At 34.0% G+C, this 18,696-nt stretch overlaps 1 protein-coding gene across 2 annotated transcripts in view; it reads right to left on the bottom strand.

The window, feature by feature from the left end:
* Positions 1-559: 559 nt before the first annotated feature.
* The window catches only part of LOC116016760 (callose synthase 9), a 32,867-nt gene continuing 14,730 nt past the window's right edge, over positions 560-18,696 (bottom strand). The window contains exons 15-52 of one of the 2 annotated variants that reach the window (XM_031257152.1): positions 18,274-18,376; positions 17,986-18,109; positions 17,664-17,853; positions 17,512-17,564; positions 16,522-16,582; positions 16,360-16,441; positions 15,585-15,634; positions 13,106-13,192; positions 12,907-12,992; positions 12,782-12,806; positions 11,069-11,154; positions 10,879-10,960; positions 10,588-10,757; positions 10,379-10,499; positions 9,873-9,970; positions 8,701-8,791; positions 8,413-8,573; positions 8,225-8,334; positions 7,202-7,330; positions 6,695-6,763; positions 6,430-6,607; positions 6,139-6,253; positions 5,219-5,338; positions 4,958-5,073; positions 4,797-4,880; positions 4,596-4,708; positions 4,203-4,255; positions 3,925-4,101; positions 3,738-3,785; positions 3,471-3,629; positions 2,917-3,030; positions 2,742-2,830; positions 2,449-2,604; positions 2,257-2,359; positions 2,051-2,170; positions 1,893-1,943; positions 1,615-1,797; positions 909-1,145 (exon numbers count right to left, since the gene is read on the bottom strand). In XM_031257152.1, the coding sequence (XP_031113012.1) occupies positions 909-1,145; positions 1,615-1,797; positions 1,893-1,943; positions 2,051-2,170; positions 2,257-2,359; positions 2,449-2,604; positions 2,742-2,830; positions 2,917-3,030; positions 3,471-3,629; positions 3,738-3,785; positions 3,925-4,101; positions 4,203-4,255; positions 4,596-4,708; positions 4,797-4,880; positions 4,958-5,073; positions 5,219-5,338; positions 6,139-6,253; positions 6,430-6,607; positions 6,695-6,763; positions 7,202-7,330; positions 8,225-8,334; positions 8,413-8,573; positions 8,701-8,791; positions 9,873-9,970; positions 10,379-10,499; positions 10,588-10,757; positions 10,879-10,960; positions 11,069-11,154; positions 12,782-12,806; positions 12,907-12,992; positions 13,106-13,192; positions 15,585-15,634; positions 16,360-16,441; positions 16,522-16,582; positions 17,512-17,564; positions 17,664-17,853; positions 17,986-18,109; positions 18,274-18,376 (4,194 nt within the window). Of the gene's footprint in view, positions 1,146-1,614; positions 1,798-1,892; positions 1,944-2,050; positions 2,171-2,256; positions 2,360-2,448; positions 2,605-2,741; positions 2,831-2,916; positions 3,031-3,470; positions 3,630-3,737; positions 3,786-3,924; positions 4,102-4,202; positions 4,256-4,595; positions 4,709-4,796; positions 4,881-4,957; positions 5,074-5,218; positions 5,339-6,138; positions 6,254-6,429; positions 6,764-7,201; positions 7,331-8,224; positions 8,335-8,412; positions 8,574-8,700; positions 8,792-9,872; positions 9,971-10,378; positions 10,500-10,587; positions 10,758-10,878; positions 10,961-11,068; positions 11,155-12,781; positions 12,807-12,906; positions 12,993-13,105; positions 13,193-15,584; positions 15,635-16,359; positions 16,442-16,521; positions 16,583-17,511; positions 17,565-17,663; positions 17,854-17,985; positions 18,110-18,273; positions 18,377-18,696 lie in introns of both variants that reach the window. The other variant, XM_031257151.1, reaches the window with a different exon arrangement.

Here is an 18,696-nt window from a genome sequence, read left to right as displayed (position 1 = left end):
TTTTTTTTTTTTTTTTTTTTTTTTTTTTTTGGGGGGGGGGGGGGGGGGGGTGTCATTATTTTTCACTATAAATTTACCAAATTTCCTTTTGGTTGTTAATCGAGAATAAAATTGCTATAAATTCTTCGAAGCTAAAACTAAAATTCTTTTACTTATACTTACAAAAAGATGTAATGCCAAATTTCAATAAACCCACCAAGCCACATAAGGGTAACCTAAGCTGGTTTACTTCCTTGTGGTAAGAGAGTTACACCTGCAGCCGAGAGGTCGTGAGTTCGAACCTCAAGCCCTTGAGTTTGAGCCGGTCAGCTATGGGTAACCTAGGCTGGGGGCGATGGTTTACTCACTACTCACACAATCAAGAGTGGGGTTTACCATGTTAATCCAAAAAAAAAAAAAAAAATGGAAATGAGTTGTCTCATCAACGAACAAAATCACTTGGTTTATCCGTAGAGAATATATACATTGCTCTCGGTAAAATTCATTCACAACTTTAAGACATATTCCTTAGACCTTTTTATGATGTTGCTTTTCGATCCCTTCTACGTTCCTTCTAAAATATCAATCAAATTGTCTTTCTTATCACCCTTGTATAATTCTTGACAATATTCCCATGCCAACTAAATTTGTATTACAACTTGCACTTCACTAGAATAAACAGTCTCCATGAATTGATTATCCATGTATTCAAACCAGACAGCCCAAGAATATATACAGAGGGGGTAGGGGAAGCTCTCAAGCTCTCCATGAATGTAGCACTCTCAAGACTACTAGTTAAATATGACATCAATGATACAAATGGTGATTTAGGAATTCATCATCTGGCAAAGCCTCAAAGAGTGCATTCTACAAATTCAGAAAAAGGAACACCCTAAAAGCTCGAGAATGAGGCATGTCTTACGCTTGAATCACACACCAGTGTTGGGATTATTCCCAGCAAGGATGAGAGAGATTTCCAGCCCTCGACTGAACGCTTGGTTGAACATAAGCCGGGTTTGAAACGTTGAAACAAATGGGAACCAGGAGAAGAATGCAATGGGGATGAAGATGAGCATACCAATCCCAGCATCATATAACCGTGCAACAGAACGAACTGACTTCCACAATCCCATTTTCTTGACTAGAGGTTTCCATGCCACTGCAATCTGAAAAAAATTTAAACGTAACGATGTAAAAAGAGAAGAGACTCAAACAGTATGCACTACACCAAAATCCAAAAGAGTGGCAAAAACAAAAATAGGAATAAAGAAAACAGTAAATTTCAATAAGCAACCTAGTATTTAGACCTGTTCACAGTAACCTAAAACTTTAAAAGTTAACATGCAATATACCACTTTAGCTTTTCTAACAATCAACAAATTCAAGTCAATTTTCAGGGCACAATTATGTCTTGTTCTTTTCAAGATAGTCAAATCATGTCCACCATCACTCCATAAATGTTGTTTGTTTGTTTGTTTTTTTCAAGTCCGTCCATCTATCTTATGGCAAGAATTCTTTAGAAAAGGCCCTATGAAATGCTTTAAACTGTAACAAGGAGCTAACAATGACTTTTTAAAGATTTTTTTATTCATGTTCACTGACAAAATAGCATTTTTAAGTCTCGCTTCAACTTACAGAAAGAATTCCCCATCCGGTGGGTATGAATGCCAAGATGCATGCAAATATATCCGTGATAGAAAGTTTAGTAATTGCAACAGCAGTGGCTAAACCAGCTAGTGCAAGCAAGAAGGAAAGGCCTTGGACAAAGCGCAACAGCAGCTGGAAATTAACCGATATTTTCTGGCTGAAAGTGAACACCTATAAAACCCCAACATTAAAAGAGATCAGTACAAAATTATCAATCCTCTATTAGCATGGATTTTATGGGATCAAATTTCTCAATTGTGTCTGACCTTAAAGAGGATCAAAAGCACTGCAAATACAATCCATGAAAAACCATACACCTAAAAAACCAAGGCAAAAGATTGATGGCGACAAGATTGAGAAGTCAGTACAGAGTACCATTTAGACAAGGTAAGAAAAAAAAAAAAAGGAGCTCTTAAAATTATACCGTTAAAGACGTATTATCTCCCTGTAAATGCAGTTTGTAAACAATGCCGTATTGAAATATAAAAAATCTTAAGCTAAGAATGGTCTCCACTAGCCTCCCCCCTAATGTTCGAATATGTGCCTGTTAAGATTAAGAGAAGATAAACATTAATCACGGAGGAGGGCAGGAGGCAGGAAGACATATCCATCTAGAAACAAGATTTATACCAGCTCTTCGTCCCACCAAGCTTCCCAACTTTCTTCTCCCTTAACTCCAATTCCACCTCTATAAAAAAGCCAATTTGTCCAATCTCTGAAGTCTTCTACAGTCCTACAAAGGACAACAAATTTGGTGAATTTTAGAATGGAACAAAGTATGAATTACAGTGTTGTGATAGAGCATGAAAATAGACAACTCACTTCTGCCACTCAAATCCAGATGGATTAAACAAATATGGCGCAAAAAGCAAAGAAATAGCCAAGAACCAGCTGCTAATAGTGAGAAGAATGTATGATACAGCCCCTTGGCTATAGCCATATGCAAGGTATACCACCAATAGAAGCACTATCTCCATTCTGAAAAAGAATAATTCATAATAAGTACCTGCTTCCCCTGAATATATAATGTATATTAAATGGGATACACACACACAAAAACATATAGTCCATAATTCTCTGAAAAGTATAGGATATGGAGAGAGAGAGAGAGAGACCCCTTAGTAAAATGACTGCGGGCATAAAGCCTATAGTTCTCTGAAAATTTTATGTGTCGAACAACAAAGCCCCTACCAGTTGCTTGGTACTGTTGAAAACAATGAACATTATATTTCATGAGTTAATATTCTAGACTCAGAAACATGTGAAATTAGAGCATAGTAGCAAATGTACCCTAGCTCCACCATGAAGGATAGTCCGACCAAAGTAATGTGTTCTTGTACCCAATGAGAAAGTGAAGAATACAGTGCATAGCTGAAACTGCATCGTTACAAAACTAACAATAGCCTGCAGTAATGGAATAAGAAGGTGCCAATTAAACAACACTATTATAATGAATATAGTATAATGAAAGCATTTAAAGAGAAGGAAAACCACACATGAAAAAGGATCCACTATAGATTTTCATTGTTTCCCTGGGATCTTGAAAAAATGAATACGGAGTATGGCATATAAATACATTTAATATGTTTTATTATTAAGTGTTCTTGCTCAATAACATTTTAGATAGTTTAGAAACACAAAGCACTCAGCGCTGCACTTTCAGGAACATGTGAAAAAAAAGTGGGCATATGTGAAGTTGGCAGGTACAAGGATCTGTGATAAAGTCATAACGAACTTGTTAAAAATGTTACTGAACAATGACTTGGACAATAAAATATTCTAGAGACTAGCTACTTCTTGCTTAAACGATATAACCATTGTATATCAACAGTTGAATAACTTACTCTCAGGAATCCTTGTTCCAAGATGAAACCCAAAATCATTGGAACTGCACTAAATACACCAATCTGAAAAAGAAACTGCGCATTGAGAGCGGCGCTTAGTGCAGTATTTTGGAATATATCTGCTCTATCTTGAATTGTTTCTCCAACTCCAGACAAGGCCTGGGACAAATTTTAAGAAATGGAAATCATAATATCAAGAATATAACTATGTACAAAATTTAACTAACTGAAAATGATAATGCAAAACCTATTTGTCTCACAACATACCAAATAGGCTCTTCCATAGAGAAAAGCATAAGCACTCAGCATTGTTAACTGCATAAATGCCAAGGAATCATCAGATATTGTGGCCCATACTTGTTAATTATGTGGTGCCATATCTATAATGCAAAGCATAACAAACCCAACTCCATTACTCTAACAATTGTATTTCACAGGTAAGCAAATAATGTACCATGGTACAGAAGTAGTATCCAACAGTTGTGAAGTAGAATGATAGCATTCTGAAGAAATCAAAGAGCTGACCAAGCCTGTAAACATCTCTACTAAGGACTTGTTCACCATTGCCACCTGCAACTTTTCCCTCAAACAAAGCAATCTGATTGAGTCCAACATCTCGTCCCTTCCCAACCTATATAACATCAATTAACAATCTATTAGCTGAGAAGTATCCGTCAAAATGTACATCAGTACATCCAACTTGTAGTACCTGAAGAGGAGCGATTAAATTACCTGGATATATTCATGGTGAGTGACATTGCCCTGGCGCAAAGTTGAATTGAACCCTGCATTTTATTTGATTATAGAAAAACAGCAAGCACTTCATTCCATTAATATCATGACATTTCTACATAATTACCAATCCTACATCATATCAATGCATAAAAGTAAAAAAAAAGTTCAAAATCACAATGAAATTCTGCAAAAACTAAGAATAGGAGAGAGATGAGAACCTATTTGGAATCAGAACAAATACATATGTCAATAGATCTTAACTTCACTTAGGAGTTAAGATATCTCTCCAAAGGAGATAGAGCTTCTAGCCTTTACAATACGAACTGAAGACAATGCAACAATATAAAGTTGAACACAAAGAGCCCCTCTTAATGAGCAGCAAACATTTACCAGAAAAAATATCTTCGCTAATATTAATAACGCGAGATGCTTTGCTGATACCACCCCTAGTTATATGGAATACTCTATCAAAGACATCCGGATGACCATAATGCATACGAACCCTGATGATCATTCCAAAATGAGTCAGAAATCCATGAATTTATTTAGTTGCCTTGAAACCACATATATTAAAGATTAATGTATACTCACTTCAAAGGATTTGCTAGGACACGTTGGCCAAGAGTCACAAAGCTAGATTCCTGATTAGACATGAAGGATGCTAAAGAAGACACACTAAGATGCACAATGTTAAGAGTCAGATGCTTATCAACAAGAAGTACATAAAGGGGCATAATAATACCATAACATACCTCCCTGTAAACACATGCTCCCTAACACCAAGAATAGTAGCAGGACGAACTCCATGGTCCCGGAAAAATTCTTCAAGAAGATTTCTCACCTTTAAAGCCTCCTCAAAGTAATTATCCTATAGAAAAGCAATAAATTAATGAAATAAAATATTGAAATCTTTAAATGAATTAAGGTCAAAAACTCAAAATGTTTAGTGCAAATTATGCAAGAACTATCTCATTTTTGCAAATTCTAAAAGGCAATTAAGAACAATTAGTTACCTGATTCATGTCAATAGTCTGTACTGCATTTCCACGTGTAAAGATAACAGCATGATTTTGATTTTCAGGTTTCCCTTCACCAAGCTTGGGATTTCCAGGCAATTTTATTGAATAGATTTCCTGTAATATATCTAAAAGCAATTATAACCATAACAGTGATGGTTTTTTGAAACAACATTGATCGAATAATTTCTTATAATATCAAAATATATTTTGTCTACACAAATAGGCGTGTACTGTTTTGACTAATTACACTGCAAACGATGACAAATCTTAGATGCTAAGTTTTCAGAACTTTTCTCTAACCATAATTTACATGCATCCCATGCAGCCACACAGCCTATATTTCATATCATTGGAAACAAACTAATAATGCATTTGGTATGGTGTAGAAGTGAAAGAATTGGCACATAGGGTTTATTTCCTTGTTGGTTAGGAAGTTAAAAAGGAAGGGAAGTATAACTGCCTAAGTAAGAAACGTTCAATTGTCCAGAAATAGAATTTAGAAGTGAAAGTAAACATGAGGGGTTGGAGATAACAATAATAATAACACAATTTTTTTAAAAATGAAAAACATGAAGGGGTTGGAGATATCTGGTACCACATGACCACACAGACAACTTTACATCAAGCGCAACAAAAGAAAACAAAAAGATATGCATCCATCTAAAAAGCATATCTACCAATTCCACAACTAGGAACCCATATGCAAAGTTTTGCCAAACCCACATTAAACTGCAAGGCACATATCAACTACATGACTCATAAGTAGTAAGAAGGATGGTTTTCAAAATGTCTCGTCAAAACAAGTTGTCAACACTGACAAACAGTATAGCTTGGCATTATAAGTAATAGCTGCTCTATCATTGCCATTGGTGGTATGGCATCTAATGGAAGGAAATAACAATAAAAGGACAAACCTTATCTTTTCCATTGATGTCAGCCTTCACAAGTTTTGAGAAATATTCTTTGTTCACTTTTCCATCCTTTAGGGTCTCAACCTCATCAATAAAAGCAACTCGAAGTGCTTCATTTCTACAAGAATGAGCCAAAGGGACAGAAACTCAGAATTACTGGAGAAGGTCACTGCCTAGCACTATAAGTCTATAATGTAACAGAGTATTGCATTTGCACTTCTTAAACTATTTAATGTTTAAGATTTGAGTAGATCATGCACTTATATTCAAACAAAGGAGAATGCATATATTCACCTTTGCATTAGTAATGCAATATCTGCAGCCTCAGGCTTTTGGTCCTCTTTCTGTTTTCCATATATTTGGCAGGTAACTACATAGGTAAATTTAAGATCTGCCTGAGCTCTTGCTTCTGGAGATAACTCAAAACCTTCAGTATCAGTTGCTGCACTCCCTAAACGCCCAGCCTCGGAATCTAAAGATATACGTATTATAAATAAACAAGCAGAGTAATAGGTAAAAAATATAATAAACATAATCACTTCATCACAAATTTCCAAACCTTCAGCTGCCATCCGTTCCAAATAGGCTTGAAGCATGAGGGCTTTCCTGTAGTACATCATTCCACGCACTGCAAAACCCAAAGAGTTCTGTAGTCAGCAACAAAATTAACAGAGCAAAGGAAAATAAAAAGAACGTTCAAAATATAAACTATATATTGTTTTACATATGACTATATCATCCATATACAACATTCAGGTCCTTCCTCCTTAAAACTGACCAAATACAATGAGATGGATATTAAATCATGTTTTTACTTGGTAGAAAAGAAAATTTATTTCTCCTTTTAGTTCTATCATATAGAAAAACTTTATTAAAAATGAGTTAAGCTATGAGGATTGGTGAAAGTTTCTTAATTACACAGAAAATTTTGGAAAAAAAATGATGACAAAAAAAAAAATCATTTCCCTGATGTTCTTTCATGATGAAAATAGTTGAATGTAGCATTAGATTGTAAGCAACAACATTTACATGGTACAACATAACAAAATGTCAGAGAAATGCATACCAGTTCTAGCTAATGTTTGTCCTCTGTATGAAGCCCAAAAGCGCAGTTCAAGAATATCACTATTACTAAGTTCTGATTCTGATATGTTTTCATCACGGCCAATCCGAGTAAGAAAGTTCCTCCACTCGTCTGCAGTCAAAATTAATCTCTCTCTGATGAATTACAGACATGCGATAGAACACTAACAACAAAAAAATCCTCAATAGTAGTAAAAATCCACTAAAACTCACCTAATAAATCTCTCAATTGCAATGCCTAATTAAACCCTAGAGGCTTCAACAATAGAGAAAATCCAGCATATAATAATGGATCCCCTTTTAAAACCGTAAGGTTCAGTAGGGTTAAAGACATTGAAAATCAGGAACTTCAAAGGAAACAGGAAAAGGTAACATGAGTGCAGATGATCACAACGTGTTCCATGAGGTTGATCTGGAATAAACGGAACAATCTAAATTTCGAAGGCTAATCATTACTCTTAACAGATTAAAAACACTTTTTTTTGGGTATAACCCATTCTTTTAGATCATGGAAAGGATCTTGGCAATAATATTACACTATTGACACCTTAGATAGGCTTAAGCTTGTATGTTTTTAATTTTCTTGGAGACCTTTATTACATCTATTCATGTATTGGGTGGTACCCCCTTGATACTTTGTTTTGATTTCCTTTATATGTCAATAAATAAATAACAAAGATACACCCAAAGGTTCAGTAATAGATATCCTCCAACATTAATCTACCATTGCACAGAATAATTTTAATTAAGATGTTTAAAAATCAACGGTGGGTGGTAGAAACCCAGAAGTGTGGTCAGCTGGTTGTGATCCCGTGCTAGGGTGGTACCACCGAAAAACTATACCAAGTATTCATAATCAAGTAATCAACCTTGTAGTCTTATATAGTTTGGTTAGCATTTATTGTTTATATAACTTGGTATAGTTTTTCGGTGGTACCCCCTTGGTGACAAATATCAATCTTATTAAAGATGGTAATTTGTCACATCAGATAAGATTAGTAGATACCTGGATATATCTTTTGGAGGTAAAATAAAGTTGAGATCCCATCTTCATTTTTTTTAAGGAGTTCAGGCATACTGTACAAGACAGTCTCAGAGTAATATGGGGTGAAGACACTGCAAGCACATAAAAATAAAGTCTCCAAATTAGCTAAAGGGTTCGAATCATGCCAGTAAAAAGCACGATATTATTACCTAAAGGACAACATCTCACGGACAGGTTTTGCCGCTGGCATCTCCATAAAAAGAGAATTTGTGAAGAAATCTAGCCGGCGTCTAGCCTCAAGATTCTTAGGGATATTGGCAGCAGAGTCCTTGATAGTGAGAAGCGAATACAGTCTTCTGACTTGAGCCCTCTACATGTATTCCATGATCATGTCAGAGATAACTAGTGGGTTGGTGAAGGCAGGCAACTGTGAAGATTGAAATAAAACCAAATAGATGCATAAACATTGAAAAGAAAGATGCATGAAATACACATACCAATTCAACATCTGTTGGCCACTTCAACTTCTGAAACAAGCGACCTTCATTCCTAGCTTTTGACAAGTCATTCCATATTTCCATGTGTTCCCTGAAAATAACCTCACATATTAAATCCAAAACACAGAAGGAAATCAGAAAAAAAAGGGGTAAAATTTTTAAACGGTTGTCTTGTATGAGACTATCTCAAGTGAAACAAAAATGTTCTATGGGTCAAGAAGTATTACATTTTCATTGAAAGGTAACACTTGGCCCTTGAAATAACAAATATTACATTTTCACAAAAAGAATTATACTTTCACTAATACTTTTCAAGGACCAAGTAATACTTTTCAGTAAAAATGTAATACTCCGTACTTGTTAACCCATAGATGATTATTACATATTTTTGTCTACATTAAAGAATGGTAACAAATAAAGAATTCCACTAACTTCTAGTAAATAACTATCATGTGTAATTAACATATCTTCATTACGAGTACATTAGACAATTTGATAATAAATATTTTACACTGTGCAACTTTTAATCTTAGTCAAACCAGAAATAATGAATAACAATAAAAAAAATTGTTCTAAAATGTATTAATTATGACTTTCAAAAACAAACTTCTTTTAATTAGATTTAACTTGTATTCTTTAATTCTGCTAAGTTCAAAATAATTGTTATAGTTCTTAAGTTATGGAACTACATCCCAATGCAATAATCTCTAATAAATTAAATGCTTGGATAGATTATGATATTCAACATATAATTTTAATGAGAAAATAATTAGTCATCAAATATATCAACATATAGTTTGCACTGATATTTTTTCTTCATAATCAATGCTGGTTAATACTTGACGTCAAGATTTATTATCTTAAATAACTAATACTCCCTATATTATTATTATCTTAAATAACTAATACTCCCTATATTATTATAAATGTTGGTTATGACTGAATTAATTGAACTTTTAACTGGCATTATGTATATGCATTTTTTAATGATAAATATACCCTTGTTAAAAACATGATGAATATAAGAAGGAATTTGTTATTTAATTGCGATTTCAAAATATAGGCTGCAAATCATTACAACTTATAGTTGTCCTAAATACAAAGTGAGTCAAAGAATAGGTTCTTTCCCAAAATTTACCCTAATAAAAATGACAATAATGACCCCAAAATACCTCATGTTAACATGAAGGACATCAAATCGCATAACATCATATAGATCTTGCAGAGCATTAACAGCACCACTTTCCTGTTTCTGAGAATGTTCTTCCTTCTGCAAAGTAAAGAAGGAACTTCATAATCCAAATCATATTAACATTCCCAAACAACATTGTAAGGCCACATTTCACAAATGTAAGAGGTCCATGAGAAAATACAACGCAACTTCCATCATTATTAGAGGCAACGAAGAAAGTGAAAGACAGCAAGAGTGGTGAACCAAAGCAGCCAAGTACAAAAAATAACATAGCAGCACATCTCGGGCTGATAAGTACAGTGGAAATAAACATTAGCTATCATGCATTACTATGACATCTTAAAATGCAAGAAGAGGCATTAATGCACACATAGCTTGTAATGGTCCCCCTATGGTTTGTAGATTAGGGCCAACAAAAACATACATAAATTAAACCCAAAGCAAAACAAAGCTGCATTACATTAAGCAAGAATTTTAAATACAAACCAGTATTCCTAAAAGTGCGGTAACTTTCTGAATCATTAGTGGTAGCTTATTCAATTCAATAGTATCATATATGCTCCTGTTCTTTATGCTATCTTGAATCTCCTCATAGATTCTCTGAACCCTGCAAAAGCACAGGCAGACAGAAATTGTTGGAGTCACTAACTTGCAAGGCATACTCATATGTTAACTTTCTCAAGACATTAACTTACCACTTCTTACCCTCATCATCTAATACAGATATGAGGATTAACTGAATGGTAAAAAAGCACTCTTCAACTGCATATTTCATGTAATCATCCCTTGAAATCCTATCCCATAGCTCTTCTTGTGAGAGCCTGGACTCTCTACTCTCAACAGCAGTATCTTTTGCAAGAAATATCTGTAAGAGTAGAAAAGAGAAAAGATAACCAATACACAAATGAGAAAAAGAACAGTATTGGCACACCCGATGAGCATAGAAACAAAAGAAGAGCATTATAATTCTAAAACAACAGACCAACCTTGCTAGCGAGGAGGAACAGGGGCCATTGAACTAAGGAGAGATTCCCAGAATTTTTAGGCATCAGAAGCAATTCCATTTCTCTGCAATTCAGTGAAGATTAATCAATCTCTTGATGAGCTTTTAGTGAGCAGTCTGTCAATAAGATAAATTGGATATTGGAAAATGCAATGGCAATAAGTAAAACTCACAAACTATTAATGTAGTCTTCCTCCCGCAAATTCATTATTATTTCATTCCAGAAAGGAGCAAACCGGGCAGCATCAAATTTGTGAACCTTTCATTGAATAATACCATCTGAATTAGTTATAAATCAAACTGTAGGAGACAAAAGCAACTACTCTCTGTCCACAAATAACTATTATCTTTACTATTTCGAAACGTCCAACAAAAACTCTCATCTAGCATAACTTTGATAATATTTATAGCCTTATCACCAAAAATATCCTTTTGAGTATGGATGGAGCTTTTTAAAAATTAGGGACTCAATTGCACTATTGACTCAACTTAGGGAGCTTATTTGACCTTTTTTCCAAATTAATATCCAATGGACAATTAATTATTTAATTATATATTGTTAATAATTAATAATATGAATATTAAACAAAATTCCTTAAATAGAATACCAAATAAGTGTTTAATATGTAATTTCAGCATTAAATATTATATAAAATGAAGTTACCTCCCTTTTTAACAACTTGATGTGAACAAAAATATACAAAAATTAATGTCATGTTTAGTCCCTTTGAGTATAGTAGCATTTTCATATTTAGTCCCTTAAATTTCCTATCCGACGCCTATCAACTTTGAAGATTAAAAAAAGAAGGTAAATTCCAGTGTAAAGGTTAGTCTACAACTTAATCCAACCTTGGCCCATGTGGGATAGTAGAACCCTAGTCCTACTCCTAGTTGGAATGGGATTGGCACAATGTTTGTACAAGTATACAGTTCAATTTTCTTCTTTTCATTGCTATGGGCTTCTCTTTATCACTTTGCTACTCCTAGTCCGTTTCAACTCTATGTTTGAAGGCTTTTTGACATTAGTCCTAGAGCAGTGTGTTGAATAGTAGAAACCCTAGTCCTATTCCAAGTAGTGGGCTTACTCCAATGTTCCTATAAATATAGGATCTCTATACAGTTCAAATGTTCAATACACAGAGGCAATCTATTGTAATCTAATATTATTAACAGAATCATTTATTCTCTCTTTCTTTGGTTTCTCACATATTTTGCTCCCGCCTGCCAAGCCTTTCAATCCCTCAATTTAATCTGTCCTTAAATTTGTTTGTAAAAATCAAACACCCAAACCTATCACTTTTTTAACAAATATAGTTCCTTACCAAACTCACCAATAAACTTATGGAAAAATGAGTCATGTACTGTGCATTGTGTGAAATTGCTTTATAAATGTTAATCAAAATTAAACTCTGTAATGGGTACCATTCTTCTCAGGCATTCCATTGAACAGCATATGCACTATATGCTCTTCAGTTTATAATCTCAGAAAGATTAAAAAAAAAAAATTATTTTTATATGTAGAAATTCCGAAAATTTTGCTATTTTTACTTTGCCCAGGATGAATAGTACTAAATTGAACTTTGGTGAATGTGTTTTTTTCCTTGCTTTAGTTTGAATGTTTGATAGGTGAAAAGTTAGAAACATTGATTAGGCAGAGTGGGGGTGGTTTGCGCAGGAGGGATACCTATGAACATAGCTGAAGATTGCCATGAGAATGAAAATTTTAACAGAGAATAACCGAATAACAATCCACAACATAACAGTCAGTAAGTATAGCCTGATGGAGCTTTTGTAGGTAAATCTTTTACCAGCAATCAAATAGACTTAACACATTAACAAAAATATCACATATAACAAGACAGAGAAATGAAATCAAAATAACTCACCGAACCATCATCCAGCATGGATGCCCTACAAAATAGCAATTAGATTTAGATACAGCAAACATACAGAAGTAAATTGGTTCAAGGATCGACAAACAAACAGCAGGAAAATAAGAGGATGGAAACACCTTTTGTCAAGATGCACATGAAGAGTATCCATAAAAGCCGCAGGAAATCTCTCAAAACGCTTTTGAATAGCATCCAAAGATCTAATCTGAAGATCAAAATTTCAATAATGATTACTGAAGACAAAGAAACAAGGATACTGACTAATAAACACTACAATCATTATCCATATCAAAATAAATTTATCAATAAGATACTTGCCTCCCCAAGACGATCTTTTGCACCCAGCAGGAAACCCCAGATAGAGGATACAACAGTATAAAATATATGAGTATCTACCAGGTAAATCTACATAAAAAAATGAAAGGAACCCATAAGAAAATGAGGGGACATGAAATAAAGAATCACAGACTACTAAAATTACAGAGCTTCATAAGGCAATGGTCATTGGTCACCTATACCTTGACTATTATTTCACTTTTAAAAAATCCAGTTATAAAATAAATGCTGCCATTATAATGGGCACAGCAGAAAAACTCTCTTTCAGAATGCCTGGTTAAGAACTTAAGGGTCCAAGTGATAGAAATGACACCTCTTGTTTAACCAGTCTTAGTTATTTATACACAAATGCAACTGATTGAGCCATTGAGAGCCAATGATTGTTAACATCATAACATGGTCAGATGCATTAATCCAAAGACATAAGTTAGACATTATAAGAATACACAGCAATAACACAGACATATATAAGAATAACACCATACAAAAAAACACATACAAGACAGATTGAGAGCAACTAATTGACAAAGCAACCTCTTGTTTAACCAGTCTTAGTTATTTACACCTCACCTCATTACACAAATGCAACTAATTGAGCCATTGAGCGCAAATAATTGGTAACATCATAACATGGTGAGATGCATTAATCCAAAGACATAAGTTAGACATTATAAGAATACACAGCAATAACAAGACATAAGAATAACACCATACAAAAAAACACATACAAGACAGATTGGCATGGTTAGAATTGTCTAATTCAAACTTGTATTCGGTGAAAAACTGTATACATGGCATTTCTTGAGCCACCCTCAAAATCAGGGATATTAAATTTTAATATTCTTTTTTCTATAAATACACAAAATAGCTTTTCTTTTAAAAACATTTAGAGCAGTTTCAACAAAAGGGAAAAGGGTCAAATACTGAATCAATTCCTCCGCACAACACAAAAGTAGTAAAATAATTGGCCAGAATTCAGATTTCAGATAAACATCACTGATAAAATGCTATCACAATCTATGCTCAACAAAAGGGAAAAGGGTCAAATACGCCCTCCGAAACTATAAGAGATGGTGCAATTGAGCCCTTGAACTCAAAAAAACTCCAAGGGACACAACAGCAATAAATCATTATTAACCCGGAGTTTACCTGCTAAATGACCCAATTGGACTGTTTTGCCAAGTGTAATGGTCGCATCACACTTGGCAAAACAGTCCAATTGGGTCATTTAGCAGGTAAACTCCGGGTTAATAATGATTTATTGCTGTTGTGTCCCTTTTTTTTCCAGTACAAACCTCAATGAAGAAGCAGGCATTCTTCATACCAATTAATCCTACCAACAAAATCACAAAACTAAGAGACAATCATTTCTCATCACAATTGACTACTGTTCACACAACATCAACTTGGAAATAGTTAAACCTTAGAAGCAAAACCACACCCTGCACCATAATCTTTTTGAACCTCCAATACTGATAATATCAATATCATCTTTATCACCGCTAGAAAGATCCATCTTTTGAAGAATCTCATGGTGTCATCGTGACCGGAGAACTTCGTCTTCTTTGTCCAAATCAGGGGTAGACAAATCTCCGTCACTTCTGGCCAGATAGCTTAAGCAAATGAAGCTCTTCTCCATCCAGATTGGACAATGACTCTTCATCTTCATCTGATATCTCCTTTAGATCTGGACAAAGAAGAAGATGAAGAAGCTTCTTCTCTGTTCAGATCCAATGGAGAAGTCTTCTTCTCCATCTAAATCTGGAAGGAGAAGATTATTGGGATGGAGAGCATTGTTTTTTTTTAAATTAATATAACCTCTTTGGCTGCCATGGCAGCCAATCTTTGTCCCCAAAAAAACCCAGCTTTGGATGAAGGGCATTTTAATTCTCTGTTCTTCTTCAAACAAGAAGATTTAAAAATTATTATTACTATTATTATATTTTTTCTATTATTACTATTGTTATTGAATACATCAGCTTTTAAATACATTTAGAAGCCATGATAGCTTGTCAAGTTGGCTAGTTAACCGGTAACTTGATGGTAACCTATAAAAAAAAGTGTTAACTGCACTTTCATAGCGAGTTTGAGGGTCTAATTGGAGCTTTAAAATATTCAGATATTCAATTGCACTATCTCATATAGCTTGAGGGCTTATTTGACCCTTATCCCTCAAATAATGATGCTAAAAACATTTCTGAAGATAACTTATGTGATTTTAAGTTGTCATAGGCAAGACCACTTCTATCTGCATTCTACATATGTGAATGATGAATACCTAAGCATCAAAATGACATTAGCCATAGAAATTAGTATATCTTCAAACCACATTGTGCAAAAAAAAAACAAAAAACAAAAAACAAAAAAACAAAGACTACAGCATAGGCATTCAGTTGATATCAAACTAAGGCATGATAAAAAGCAAGAAAATCATTTAAATTAAAACTAAATAAATACTTACTATAAACACGGGAACCCAGAAGCTTGCAACAGTCAGTGCATTATGATTATCTGCCAATGAAAATAGTAAGCTTTTATGAATTTAAGGTTGAAGCCTATTACAAGAATCCTGAAAAGGAAATAGATATGTATAAAGCAACTTCAAACTCCAACAAGAATAGGAATCATTTCAAAAGCCAAGTTGAACCAAGCTTTCACCCAAAAAAAAAAAACAACACCCAATAAGATGCTTAACCCCAAACACAGTTGAAAACGACACTATTCCAAGAGATCACGAATAGAGGACACCAGAAGTACAAACACTGATGACAAGAAGAATAGGTAAAACCCAACACTTAATCTTTATAGAATCATATCATTCACAAATTATAGGCACTTCAAATATTGGGTAAAAAAACAAGTCAACACACAAAAAATAGATAAAGTCTTGCATGGAACTAATTAGATGCTTCAAATGGCAATTAAATAGCTAATTCTGTCATGAACTACACTCACAACTTAAATTATTATAGTTATTAAAAAAAAACAGTACTCCTTTGTTATTCGCTGTGCACATTTCCTATTATGTCCATCCCGTAAAGTTATCCACTTTCCTAAAATAAACACCATAAATAATTCTATTTTCCTACATTGCCTTTCTAAGAAAAGTTAGAAAGATATAAAGTTGTCTTAACTTTTATGGGCAAAAGTGGAACGATAGATATTTTTCTTCACTATCTTTAAATTTGTATCTATCATAAATAGGCCAATAAATTTGGACAAAGGGAGCATCTTACTTTTAGAAACAAAATCATGCCAAGAGTATTCCTGGATATCCATTTGCACGACGTACGTTGTGGGATCCACCAAGGGCTTAATCTGAAAAATCAAAATCAAATGTAATGTGAGATAAACTTACCACCATTAAAGCATGACGGAAATGAAAATTTGACACTTACTAGTAGAAAATATGCAAAACTAAATTTGCCTCCCAAAACAACAAGCCAAAAGACCAAATATCTGCACCATAGAATTTATGTTGTAAGATATTCAGCATGCCAACAGTTACCAATTTACCCATGTATCCAATGCTAATACGCTAATATAGTAATATCAAAGATTACAGTACAAAATTTTTTAAAAATTGGCACCTATTAATGATCCTTTGCTTATTAAAAATTCTTTAAATATTCTAGCCTTGCAAGCAAAGTTTCAATAAAAAAAAAAATGGCTAATGAATTAGGGAGTAACAAATTATGGAAATGCAGGCAACTATGGCACTGAAAATACATGAGCAAAGACAATAGTTGAATACAGATAGAAATTACACAATACAATCACTGCACAGTAGTCCCAATTGGCAATGTGTCATTGGCACTAGGATATGCAAAATGAATTCAGAATACATCCGACTATTCCTTTTCACTGAACATTAAAAAAGAATCAGAGTTTAATTTTAATTTCTCTGGGTGAGCATTCACCTTCAATAAATCAAATTGAGCTTCCAATGAACATCAAATTATTCAAACAAAACAATAGATTCCCCAACAAAGACCATAAAAGCAGTTCTGGAAAACTGTAGTCTCTACCACCTACCTAAGTGCTAGTTTTAAATCAGTAAAGCTCATATACTTAAAAGTTTTTATTACATTCTACACTTCTTAAATATGGTAAAACATAAAGTCATTAACTCATAATACTTCCAAAACATACAAAGAAACCAAAGACACATTTTTACATCAAATTAGATCCTTTTTCTCTTAAAGATTTATTACCTTCTTCACTTCTCTAAGACTAAAGAGTATAGAGGGTCAGGTAAAGCAGGTAGGTCAAAGAATGAAAAGGCATCATTAAATAAAAGAACATTGGTATATGGTAGCACAATGCAACACTAAAAATAGTGACACAACAATCTGCTGGGGATTCGTATGCAAGACAAAGGAGATTACTTGATGAAGCTAGAAGTTCTCTCATACATGCCGCGGCCAACATAGTAATGTTCCTTAAAGCAAAAATGTTAAAGATATTAATTGATTTTATATAGAAAAACAAATAAAAAAATTTACTGGTCCTCCTATAAACCTAAAACAGAAAAGGCAACCTGGTGCATCCATTTGATAAACCGGATAAGGGGCCACTGATCACATTTATTTGTCAACTGATGACAGGCTGGTATTCTAAGCAGGAAGCCAATAAAGAAGTGCACACCAGCATATATGGCAAGAACAATGACATAAATTTTGAAGAGAACTGAATCTGCATTTGGCTTGGTTTTCTCTACAAGGCCTTTCCTGAAAAGGAAGTTAATGCACATAAAGATGTTAGAAGAGCAAATAGAATAAAACTAATCAACCACAATGGAAGTTAAAAACAGAAGGCCAAAAAGAGTATCACAAACATAACTCAGAACAAGTAAAACATACACATAAAGGAAACAAATCAAAACTGAAGCTGCGCTGAACCAAAGAAAACGAAGAAATATTCGGCTAACAGCTAGGCGCCTTGACGTAGAATATGCTCCATACATCATAATAACATCCAATACACCTATGCAAACAGACAAAGGTTAACTTAGTAACCAAAAACAGTTAAAACATTGACTTCACTAATCAACTATCATTTAAATATATCAACGGCAAGAACATAGAGTAATAAGTTGCTCTTGTCATACAATACAATAGAATAAGCTTGAAATGTCAAAAGATACATACTTTCCAAAAATTTCATCACAAAGTAAGTAGGACCAAGACTCAGAACTTCCCGTAAGGTCTTAGAGTTAAAGTCCCCATTATTGAAAGCAATTATAGTGAGTCCCTGCAGAAAAGCAAAGCAGTAAGAAAATATGCTCGAAAGAAAAGGGAGCGGACTCCAGTATGTGGCATTGCCAATACATTCCTTGATGCAATCTACACTAGAAAAAGAAAGTCCAGAAGGTAGAGAAATAATCAAGGCACTGTAAGATCCCTTGAACATCTCACCCAACCCCTCTCTCCTCAGTCAAAAAATAATAATAGCAGCAACAACAGTAATAAAACTTATTAATCTAAAAGGTTAGTTATACATAATGAGAGATTTTGAAACAATAATAATAATAAAAGAGAGAGGCCGCGGGGGCGGGGGCGGGGGGGGGGGGG

Source organism: Ipomoea triloba, chromosome 4 (genome assembly GCF_003576645.1).
Source record: "Ipomoea triloba cultivar NCNSP0323 chromosome 4, ASM357664v1".
NCBI classification, from domain to species: Eukaryota; Viridiplantae; Streptophyta; class Magnoliopsida; order Solanales; family Convolvulaceae; genus Ipomoea; species Ipomoea triloba.
This window is presented reverse-complemented; position numbering and strand designations above follow the sequence as displayed.